The sequence below is a fragment of the Scyliorhinus canicula genome, chromosome 6 (assembly GCF_902713615.1).
Source record: "Scyliorhinus canicula chromosome 6, sScyCan1.1, whole genome shotgun sequence".
In the NCBI taxonomy this organism is placed as follows: domain Eukaryota; kingdom Metazoa; phylum Chordata; class Chondrichthyes; order Carcharhiniformes; family Scyliorhinidae; genus Scyliorhinus; species Scyliorhinus canicula.
The window spans coordinates 110243318-110255387 of NC_052151.1; the positions used below are offsets into that span (position 1 = coordinate 110243318).

Consider the following 12070-nt stretch of genomic DNA (forward strand, 5'->3'; position numbering starts at 1 on the left):
AATTTCTAAAACACTCAAAATGGACTTGAAACTAAAAAATGGATTGCAGGAATAAAAGTTTCAATGATGTGTTCAGTATGCACAATTTAACTGCAAGCCAGAATTGAGCTCTGACAATCACTTACCTTGATTTTATAAAATGATGTTTAAAGTTATTCACCTGCCCCATTTCAAATCTCTATTATCCTTTGGATACCGGTGAGCTATCATACTGTCCAACCTTTGCAAGGGGTATTTTAAACCTGTGCTTTGCAAACACTTGAGAGTTCTTCAGGGACAATACCCTATATGTTTATCTCCTTTCCTTCACTTGTTTCCTCATAGCACTGAGCTGCGTTTGGAAATATAACAGCGTACAGATTCAAATGACATCCCACCAGAATCTTTACCCTACCATGAAATAATCAGATCTTGTACCAACTCACAAGATTGTGAACTATTTCCTATTATTTGCATTTGAATTAAAGCATTTGGTTCCTCTGTCACCTAATGGTCATGATATTTGATCGGTTACCTGAAAGACTGTCATTCAGATTGCATTAGTAACAGCAAAATCCAATTGATGGTTCCTCCAGGTACCAAGATTTATGGGCATATATATTATACATACTCGACTTAGCTTTACAGTTGTGCTTCATATTTATGCATCACTTTTTAATTCATTTGGGATCTCATGACCCAGAATTGCTGAAAGATTATGCAAAGTGATTTATAGTCTCCAGTTGGCAAAAATGAAGGAAGGTTCATGCCGTTCGTGATTTGAAAAAGATAAGTGATCCTTAGGGCCAGTGGAATTAATATAAAGTATTTGGATATGTTTAGGATGATAAGTGATACCATTACTTTTTCCCCCACTACTTTAGCCATCATTCAAGCAGAATACTGGGATAATCAATTTTGCTGAGATGAAAGAAACAACTGAAATCGATAATAGGAACAGAGCTACAATAGAAGAACTCCAGGCACAAATGACTGATCTGATGACTTTTGTTGAGAGACTGAAGATTCAGCACAAGTAATATAGGTTTTATATTTATTACAAGTGTTTTTGAAAAGCACAACCATTGAATTGCAAGCAATTGTTGCCGACTTTAGACTGACAAATGAAGGAATGACACTTTTTTAAATTATTTTTTTTCTATATTTTTATTCTCTTTTTTCACTTTTTCTCCCAAATTTGCACTCACCAACAATAAACAATAATCAGTAACGAATATGTCAATCCCCATATCAATAACAACGATCCCATCCTCCCACCAAACCCCAAACATTAGCCCGCATGTTAACATAAACAAATGACAAAAAGGAATCAGGAATCACCCATAGTCAACATTAACGCATGCAGTCCCCCTCCCAACCCTCCCAACCACTACCCCCAACTAATGTTCGATGTTATCCAGTTCTTGAAAGTGCATAATGAATAATGCCCATGAATTGTAGAACCCCCTCCATCCTTCCCCTCAGTTCAAACTTAACCTTCCCAAGAGTCGAGAATTCCAACAAGTCCCCGCCATGCCAGGGCACAAGGTGGAGAGGTTGCTCTCCATCCCATCAGGATCCGCTTTCGGGTGATCAAAGAGGTGAAGGTTACAACTTCTCCTCCACAGCCGTTTCCAACCCCGGCTGGTCCGACACCCCGAATATGGCCTCCCGAGGGCCGGGGGAATGACGCTTTTAAAAAATGTTTTGCCAAATTTGCTGCAGTTACACATTTCCCCTGTAATTCCCTCCACTAGCTTGCAATACATTTAAGCAAGTTTTGACATCAGTTCTATCCAAGTATTTTTTTTCCTTTGTGTTTACTGTTTTTTGACATTTTTTCACCTACGGCAGCTTTTTTCCAACCTTGCTTTTTTATTGGATTTAATTTGCTGTTGTACCATTTTTATTTATTTATTGATGTACTTTTCCATTCTCATGGGTCTTTTCCATAATCTCTACAAATTGGTTATCTGTTGTTTTTTTTTCATTTGTATTTTGCCCCATATTCCTGTTCATTTACAGGAATCATAGGCTCCAGGCACACAGGGTAAAGAGTTAACCCAGGACGATTTCTTAGTGTTCTTATCATAGAAACAGGTTACAGTACAAGAACACTATTTTGCCTATCACCTCTGTGCTGACACTCTGAAGCAATAATTCACCGTGAACCACTGAACCACCTTCTCCCCATAACCCTGTACATTCTTCCTTTTCATATAGTAATCAAATTCCCTCGAGTGCCTTACTTGGGCCTGCCTTCACCACATGGTCAGATGGTGTGTTCCAGATGCCAACCACTCGCTGTGTGAAATAAGATTTCCTCATATCACCATTGCTTCCTTTGCCGGTTACCTAAACTCTGTATCCCTTGGCTTTGGATCCTTCCACCAATGGGAACGGTTCCTCCATACCTACTCTGTATACCTCGATCAAATCTCCTTTAAACCTTCTCATCTCCAAGGAACAGAGTCCCAGCTTTTCCAATCTGGCTGCATAACTGAAGTTCTTCATCCCTGGAATAATTCTCATGAATCTTTTCTACAGTCTCCCCAATGTCATCTCATCCTTCCTAAATTGTGACGGCCAAAACAGGACGTGGCACTCCAGTTGAGGCTGACCTATTTTAATTGGGTTTAACATTACTTCCTTGCTTTTGTACTCTGTACCCCTAATGATACAGCCCAAGGTGCTCCACACTTTATTACCCATGCTCTAAACCAGTCCTGACACCTTCAATGATTTATGGACATGTACGTGCAGGTCTCTCTAATTCTGCTCCCCCTTTATTTTATATTATTGTTCTGCATTCTTACCAAAATGAATCAATTCACCCTTCCCTTCATTGACTTTCACTTGCCACTTACCCGCCCATATCACCAACCTGCCTATACCTTTTTAAAGCTCTACACTAGGGCGGCACAGTGGTTAGCACTGCGGCCTCACCGCCGAGGACCCGGGTTCGATCCTGGCCCTGGGTCACTGTCCGTGTGGAGTTTGCACATTCTCCCTATGCCTGCGTGGGTCTCACCCCCACAACCTAAAGATGTGCAGGGTGGGTGGATTGGCCACACTAAATTGCCATTTAATCGGAAAAAAAAATAAAAAAAATTAATGTGAGCTCTACACTATACTTCTCACAGTTCACAATACTTCCAAGGTTTGTAGCATCTGAAAATTTAGAAATTTATGCCCGAAGCCTAGGTAATTAATATATATCAAGAAGAGCAGTGGTCCCAACCTGAGGAATTAAACTATAAACCTTTCTCCAGTCTGAAAATAAACGTTAATAGCTACTCTTTATTTCCTGTCATTCAGCCAGCTTTGTATCTCTGATGATTCTGACCTTTTTATTCCATGAACGTGGATGGCCCGGTAGCACAGTGGTTAACACTGTTGCTTTGCAGCTCCATGGTCCCAGGTTCGATTCCCGCTGCTGCTATATTTATCTGGTTATAAATATGGCAGCCAATATGGTCGCCTTCCTTGATCCTAATTATGTTTGCTCTAGAGTCGCCAGGTATCTTTCGATACCGCCACAAGGTTCAAACCCGAATACTGATCAAATAACCAATGCACCAGTTAGTTAGTTCAAAGTCAATACTATTTATTTACACACACAGTAATATCTACTCATGCACAAAATACCACAAACTAAACTATCTCTAACGCTAACGCCTATACTTAACTTTGGGTACCCACTCAGTCAGAGGAACAATGGCCGTTGTTCGGATCTGAGGCTGTTGGGTTCGAAGAGGTAACAGGAGAACACCCAAGGTCGTCCATCTGATAGCGAGCGTTGATCTTGGACTAACTTGCTTATGGTGCAGCTGGTGGACGGGTCTCTCCGCATCGAGAGCCGTGTCCAAGAGCGCGATTCTCTCTCGGGGGCTTCTTCTTGTACCCGAAGGGGCTTCATGCGCTTTTGGGCGGGCCTTGAACTTGGCCCCAATTAATTGGGTTGTATCTTGATCACTCGTATTGATCTTGACCAATGAAGGAGTAAGAACAAAGAAAATTACAGCACAGGACAGGCCCTTCGGCCCTCCCAGCCTGCGCCAATCCAAATCCTTTATCTAAACCTGTCGCCTATTTTCCAAGGTCTACTTCCCTCTGTTCCCCACCCGTTCATATACCTGTGTAGATGCATCTTAAATGATGCTATCGTGCTCGACTCTACCACCTCCGCTGGCAAAGCGTTCCAGGCACCCACCACCCTCTGCGTAAAAAACTTTCCATGCACATCTCCCTTAAACGTTCCCCCTCTCACCTTGAAATCGTGACCCCCTTGTAATTGACACCCCCAATCTTGGAAAAAGCTTGTTGCTATCCGGCCTGTCCATACCCCTCATAATTTTGTAGACCTCAATCAGGTCCCCCCTCAACCTCCGTCTTTCCAACAAAAACAATCCCAATCTACTCAACCTTTCTTCATAGCTAGCACCTTCCATACCAGGCAACATCCTGGTGAACCTCCTCTGCACCATCTCTAAAGCATCCACATCCTTCTGGTAATGTGGTGACCAGAACTGCTCGCAGTATTCCAAATGTGGCCTAACCAAAGTCCTATACAACTGTAACGTGACCTGCCGACTCTTGTACTCAATACCCCGTCTGATGAAGGCAAGCATGCTGTACGCCTACTTGACTACTCTTATCAACCTGCGTTGCCACCTTCAGGGTACAATGGACCTGAACTCCCAGATCTCTCTGTACATCAATCTTCCCCAGGACTCTTCCATTGACCATTGAATTAGATCTTCCAAAATGCATCACCTCGCATTTGCCTGGATTAAACTCAGTCTGCCATTTCTCTGCCCAACTCTCCAATCTATCTATATTTTGCTGTGACAGTCCGCCTCGCTATCTGCAACTCCACCAATCTTAGTATCATCTGCAAACTTGCTAATCAGACCACCTATACCTTTGTCCAGATCATTTATGTATATCACAAACAACATTGGTCTGAGCACGGATCCCTGTGGAACACCACTAGTCACCTTTCTCCATTTTGAGACACTCCCTTCCACCACTACTCTCTGTCTCCTGTTGCCCAGCCAGTTCATTATCCATCTAGCTAGTAAACCCTGAACCCCATGTGACTTCACTTTTTCCATCAACCTGCCATGGGAAACTTTATCAAACACTTTACTGAAGTCCATGTATATGACGTCTACAGCCCTTCCCTCATCAATTAACCTTGTCACTTCCTCAAAGAATTCTATTAGGTTTGTAAGACATAACCTTCCCTGCACAAAACCATGCTGCCTATCACTGATAAGTCTATTTTCTTCCAAATGTGAATAGATCCTATCCCTCAATATCTTCTCCAGCAGTTTGCCTACCACTGGTGTCACGCTCACAATATAATTCCCTGGATTATCCTTGCTACCCTTCTTAAACAAAGGGATAACGTTAGCAATTCTCCAGTCCTCCGGGACCTCACCCATGCTCAAGGATGCTGCAAAGATACCTGTTAAGGCCCCAGCTATTTCAACCCTCGCTTCCCTCAGTAACATGGGATAGATCCCATCCGGTCCTGGGGACTTGTCCACCTTAATGTCTTTTAGAATACCCAAAACTTCCCCCTTCCTTATGACGACTTGACCTAGAGTATTTAAACATCCATCCCTAGCCTCAACATCCGTCATGTCCCTCTCCTTGGTGAATACCGATGCAAAGTACTCATTAAGAATCTCACCCATTTCCTCTGAGTCCACGCATAAATTCCCTCTCTTTACTTTGAGTGGGCCAATCCTTTCTCTAGTTACCCTCTTGCTCCTTATGTACGAATAAAAGGCTTTGGGATTTTCCTTAACCCTGTTAGCCAAAGGTATTTCATGACCCCTTTTAGCCCTCTTTATTGCACGTTTGAGATTTGTCCTACTTTCCCGATATTCCTCCAAAGCTTCATCAGTTTTGAGTTGCCTCGATCTTATGTATGCTTCCTTTTTCATCTTAGCTAGTCTCACAATTCCACCCGTCATCCATGGTTCCCTAATCTTGCCATTTCTATCCCTCATTTTCACAGGAACATGTCTGTCCTGCACTCTAATCAATCTTTTCTTAAAAGACTCCCACATTTCAAATGTGGATTTACTCTTAAACAACTGCTCCCAGTCCACATTCCGTAGCTCCTGCCGAATTTTGTTATACTCGGCCTTTCCCCAATTTAGCACTCTTCCTTTAGGACCACTCTCATCTTTGTCCATGAGTATTCTAAAACTTACGGAATTGTGATCGCTATTCCCAAAGTAATCACCAAGTGAAACTTCAACCAGGGTGGGTGCCCTGATGGCTGGGCATGTTTTCAGTGGCCATTGGCCTTGGTTTGTTTACACTTTCAGTTTGGGGAACTGGTGCCGGGGTGTCTAGAGCTAGATCGGTTGCTTGAGTGTCTTTCCTTTGTTCCCCGAGATGGGCCATCAATATGTTAATTGACCTACCGTTTCAGTCTCGTCTGGGAGTTGCCTTCTCAATACGCATATAGGCTCTGTGCCTGCTTGCTTTGTTAACATTGTCCATATTTCCCTACAGTCATTGCGATCATCTATTTTGTATTCTGGAAGTGGCCATCCCAGATGGCTACTCTCCCTCCTTGTGATCCTCAACGCGAAGCGTAAAGGATCAAATTACTGCATCTTCTTCGTTCTCCTAAGTCGGACACCCATAAGTAAGGACAGGCCCTACACTACTCTGTCCTATGAATTGGAACTTTTACCTAAATTATTTTATGTACATACATCATTATAAAATTATACGGGGCGCTATGACATTCAGGCATGCATTACAAAATAAAAAAACTGGAACCGCTAACTATCCTTAACTAAACTATTCTTAATCAATCAAAATAATTTACAACATTTTAAACTGTACAATAGCAGCAACATAGGTCACTCTGGCTTGGCAGTCGAGCACAGAGTTTTACATTTCTTTTATTAGAAAAACAAACACACAAGATAACGGATGCACTTTAATTCACTTAAAGGGGTTGGAGGGTTTGTTGAAGTCCAAAAATAGGGGACCTGAATGTGTATATCGGAATGCGAGTGCGGGAGGCTTTCCTCCGTCATTTCCTGATTCTTAGGGTCTGAACGACACTGCAGAGTATCGCAAGTACTAATAGTACTTCCACAACGTAGGACAGGGAATACCAAGTAATGAACTTGTCACACCAGGTCGGTGTATCGGTTACTATCTCAGGGTACAGTGTATGGCTGGGGTGGGAAACATTCACAGCCTGCATGATAGGGGTCAGGGGGGCAAGTGTCTGCGTGCAACTGTAGGGATCCCGCTAAGATCCAACTGTAGCGCATTATGGTTGTCTTCATCGTTTCTTCTTTCTTCCTCTTGAGGCTTCTGTGGTTCCGGGGTTCTATGGACACAAGCATAATTTCTGTTATTATCTTGTTTAAGATCTCGCATGTTTGTCTGTCCTTTATTGCCAATTACCCATTATAATTGGTCACCAACTGTGACTCCCTCATTTTTTTTTGTTTAAACCAAATCTTTGGGACAAGACATCCGAGAAAAACTACACAGTGCGAGCCATCTCACAGCCTGTGCGATCTGCCATCCCAGTGTTCGAGGATGTAAATAGCACTTGGAAGCAACCTAAGGGTCACCATAAACAAACAGAAGTTTTGAACTAAAAGTGCCAAAATAGGGTGCATGCGGGCCCTGGCGGGTAGGAATGGGTGGAATCCCCGGGTAGGACGGTGACCAGTGCCGTATGTGCTCTACCTCAGTGTAGCCGACCAGGGGGTCCTCAGGCAGGGCGGGGACCAGTGCTGTTACTCCACTGCCTGAGTGACCGGACAAGAACGGTGAGAATGTGGTCATCATGGTGGTTGCCTTCGAAGCAGAAGCGCAGTTATGAACGGCTGTCTGCGGACAAAATTGTTCCTTTAACTGCCAGTGGGCGTTGGTGGCGTGGTGCCATGAAAACATTAAGTGAACAAACAATATTCAACATTGACAGGAACAAACATTTAAAAACAACCAACTAACATAACAAAATCATGCAGGTTTCATCAGAAAGGACACCGTAAATCTCCATCGGTTCCTTTTTACCATCATCTGGACACCTCATTGCTCTATAATGAACAGAGTCGGATAGGAATTTGTTTGGTGGGAGTCAGACTTTACGTCATCGTCTTCTCCCGGTTGCCATACTCTTGACAGGAGTAGTCATGCTAAAGCTGCGTGGGGCGAATTGCAGTCCATCTCATCATTCCGGATGAGCCTGCATGAATTGTCTCGGTGCCAGTATTTTGTATCGAGGTTGGAGCTGCTAGGGGTTAATCCATAGTCGTCGGGCGGTGGGTCTGGATCAGGGGCATTAATATACGTTATTTCAAAGGGGTCGCTGGAATCATGTTTGGAGTTGCTGGGAGTGGGGCCTGGTGCAGGGGTGTAATCGTAGCGTGGTGTGCTGGGGCTGTCGCTGTCTGTTGGAGGAAGGGAGAGGCGGAGTCGTGCCTCTGGGGGTGGAGTCGAAGTCGTGTCTGAGGATTGGCTGGACAGGTTGGGGGAGGGTAGGAAAAGGTCGTTCGTGGGCGGGTCATGTTCATCTGCTGCTGCGAACGAGATGTGGTGTGAATGGTTCTGCGAGCCTTAAGCTGGTTTATGTGGAACCACACAGACTTGCCATTGGGATAGGTGATTTTATATACGGAGGGGCTGACTTTATCAGAAATGGAGTACAGTCCGTCAAATTTGGGGGAAAGGAATGAACTGGGGTTGTATAGGGCTAGCATGACTTGCTGCCCTACTACAAATTCTGTGGCGTGTACTGTCTTATCGAAGCAAACTTTGCTTTGCTTCTTGTGTGTCCCAAGTCTAACGGCTGCTGCAAGCTGGGCTGCCTTTACATTTTCTATAATCTGCTGAACTGCTTTCTCATGCGTGAGGGTGGTGACTGCGGGCTTGCCAAATCCAGTCCTAATAAATATTCTGTCCCTTTCATGGGGCGTCCGGTCATGAGGGTGTGGGGGGTGTATCCTGTCGACGTGGATACCGTGTTTCGTATGAACATTAATGCAAATGGAAGAACTGTGTCCCAGGTGCTGTTGTGCTGTTGCACCGTTTTTCTGAGCATCGCTTTCAAAGTTCTGTTCATTCGTTCCACTATGCCGCTTGACTGGGGGTGGTATGCAATATGGAACTTCTGTTTTATTCCAAAAATTGTAAGGACGTTTTCATCACTCGTCCTGTAAAATGGGAGCCTTGATCAGACTCTATGCTGCGTGGAAGCCCCCATCTTGTAAAGATGTGCTGAGTGAGGATCTTGGCTATCGCTTTAGCCGTGTTTGTTCTGGAATGGAAATGCTTCCACCCATTTTGTGAAGGTGTCTATGACCACCAACACATGCTTAGAACCATTCCTGCAGGGAGGTAGGGGTCCTATATAATCGATTTGCAAATTCGTCCAGGGGCCATTAACGGGTGTGACTAAGCTGACCTTTCCTTGCATATCTGTCCGGATTGTTCTGGGCACAGATTAAGCAGTTCTCAATGTAATGTGCCAAATCAGTTTTTAAATCAGACCACCAGCAGAGAGGTCGGAGGTGGGCTAGGGTTGCTTCTATGCCTTGATGTTCATGGTTGTCATAGAATTGGCAAATAATCTGATTCCTGTCCTAGCTGGGGACTACATAAATGCCGTCTTTTAAAATCACACCGTCCTGTGTGGTAAACGCGTTTTTCTACTTATCATAAGGAGTTGGGAAGTTGCCTTTTAAAACTTCCCTGAGTTGTGTGTCTTCTTTTTGGGCCTTCGCTAGATCCTGAAAGTTGGTCTGTGAGACCTGAACCGCGTGTACTGGGGCGCTCTCGGGGGGGGGTTCCAAAAGTGACTATCTGGAACCTGCCTTTGCTAGGGAGTCTTCCTTAACGTTACCGGGGTGGGAGAACGATGATGGCTACGGACTTTGATAAACCCATATTTCCTATCTTTGGCCGTTTTCAGAATATGCTGGAGCAATGGGGCTGAGGGTAGGGGTTTTCCGTCTGCGGAAACAAATCCTCTAGTTTCCCACAGGGGTAGGAATTCTGTTAAACTGTTGCAGACATAAACTGTCAGAGTATATGTTGGCTGGGTCGAAAACGAGTCGGGGTGGTCTACAATATACGTTATGGCTTCCAGTTCTGCTGCGTGCGAGCTAAATGTCCTGGCAATTTGAACAAAATCTCTTCTAAGGCGCGTCCCTGCACGTTCTCTATATAAATACCGCAACCGGTAATCCTTTTGCTGTTTAAAACTGTGGAGGAGCCATACACGTGGATTCTAAGGGGTGCACATGTGTCTGTGGGCGTCTCTGGGGTGTAGTATCTGGTTTCGGGGGAGCTGACTTTGGTACAAAGGATCCTGCATTTTGCCTAGTGGCTGTTATTTCACACTCGTGAGGTGCCTCCATATTGTAAATTATCAGCGAGGAAAGTGTGGGTTATTGTCCTCTTTACTGTGATGTCCACTCCCTGGAAGAGAAGGGTCTAACGGGCTGCGTGCATTTGGCTAACTGTGTCATCCTTAATTCTACAATCAAGTAGGAGTTGTGTTGGGGTGTGTTCAGTTAGAATGGTGATGGGGTTGAGTCCTGTAATGTAGGCGAAGTATTGAACTGCCCAAAAAACTGCGAGCAGGTGCCTTTCGGAGGCAGAAAATCCTTGCTCGACTGGATCTAATATACGTGAGACGTATGCCACAGGGTCTAAACAATTATGTCGTTCTTGAAGGAGCACGGCCGAAAGGGTTCGGTCCGTGCTTGCAACTTTAATTGCGTACAGGGAGAGTGGATCTGGGGCCTGTAACTCGGGGGCTGTGCTGAGGGCTCTTTTTGATGCATCCACGGCATCCGTGTGCTGTGGAAGCCATTCCCAAGGTGCTTGCTTCTTGAGAAGGTCGGATAGGGGTGCTGCCTTTGTGGTAAAACCGTCGATGTGGTTTCTACAGTAGCCAACCAGTCCAAGAAATGACCGGAGGGCTGTGACGTTATGGGGCAAGGGTAATTTGATGATTGAGTCGATTCTTTTCTGCTCGTTTTCCATGTGTGATTACTGTTTCTAAGTAAATCACCTTTTCCTGTAAAATCTGGGCCTTCTTGGGGTTCACTTTACAGCCAATTTGTAGCAGGAGTCCTAATATTCTTCGAGAAGCAAAACGTGCTCTTTCTTAGTGTCTGTCTGCAGAAACAAGTCATCGACATATTGGACTAGACAATCGGGCCAGGAAAATCTTGCTAAAGCATTTGCCAGCTGTCGGTGGAAAATGGAGGGGGAGTTGTGGAAGCCTTGTGGAAGGTACGCCCACGTATATTGCCGTCCCTGGAATGCGAATGCAAATTTGTATTGGCATGCTTTATCCAATGGAATGGGCCAAAAGCCGTTACTAATGTCCAAAACCGAAATTCTTTTTGACTGTAGTCCCTGTTTGAGCATTGTCTCAGGACTCGTGGCTAGGGTGGGGGCTGCTACTGGGTTTACTTTGTTTAGTGCCCGATAATCGATGGTCAGTCGCCATGATCCATCGGGTTTCCTGAGGGGCCAAATTGGGGCATTGTTCGTGGAGGCTACTGATCGGAGTACGCCTTGATCAAGCAGATTTTGTATAACTTTTGAGATTTCTCCCTCTGCTTCTTGGGGAAAACCGTACTGCTTTTGGGGTCTGGGGTCAGGACCTGTAATGTTCACCAAGCCAGCGATCTTGCCACAGACGTGTTTGTGCTGTGCAAATGCTGCTTTGTGTCTCTGGAGGACTTCCCTAACTTGTTTGTCCTGACTAATGGCTTGAGGGTTGCGCTAATTCTATTTTCATAGTCTCCAACTGCGAGCGTGGCGTGGGCTCGTGCTGCCTTTGCCATTCTCCACACACATTTATTTGCCGAATCGAAAGATAGATTGTGGGAGCTCATAAAATCAATGCCTAAAATGTGTTCAGCTGTCTGGGGTAGGTTGACCAGAACTACGGAGTGTTTAGTTTTAATGTTCCCTATCTGAATGGCTACAGGGGCTGTGATATGTCCCTGCTGTAAGTGCCCTGTTAAACTGCTGAGGGTAATGGTGTCTGTGGTGGGCCATGTGTCTCGCTGAA

General features: G+C 44.8%; 1 protein-coding gene across 2 annotated transcripts in view; it reads left to right on the forward strand.

Moving 5' to 3' along the window:
* Positions 1-12070, forward strand: part of LOC119967389 (CD2-associated protein) — a 277194-nt gene that overhangs the window by 254389 nt on the left and 10735 nt on the right. For both annotated transcript variants that reach the window (XM_038799889.1, XM_038799890.1), the window contains exon 17: positions 864-1015. In XM_038799889.1, coding sequence (XP_038655817.1) covers positions 864-1015 — 152 coding nt within the window. The remainder of the gene's footprint in view (positions 1-863; positions 1016-12070) is intronic.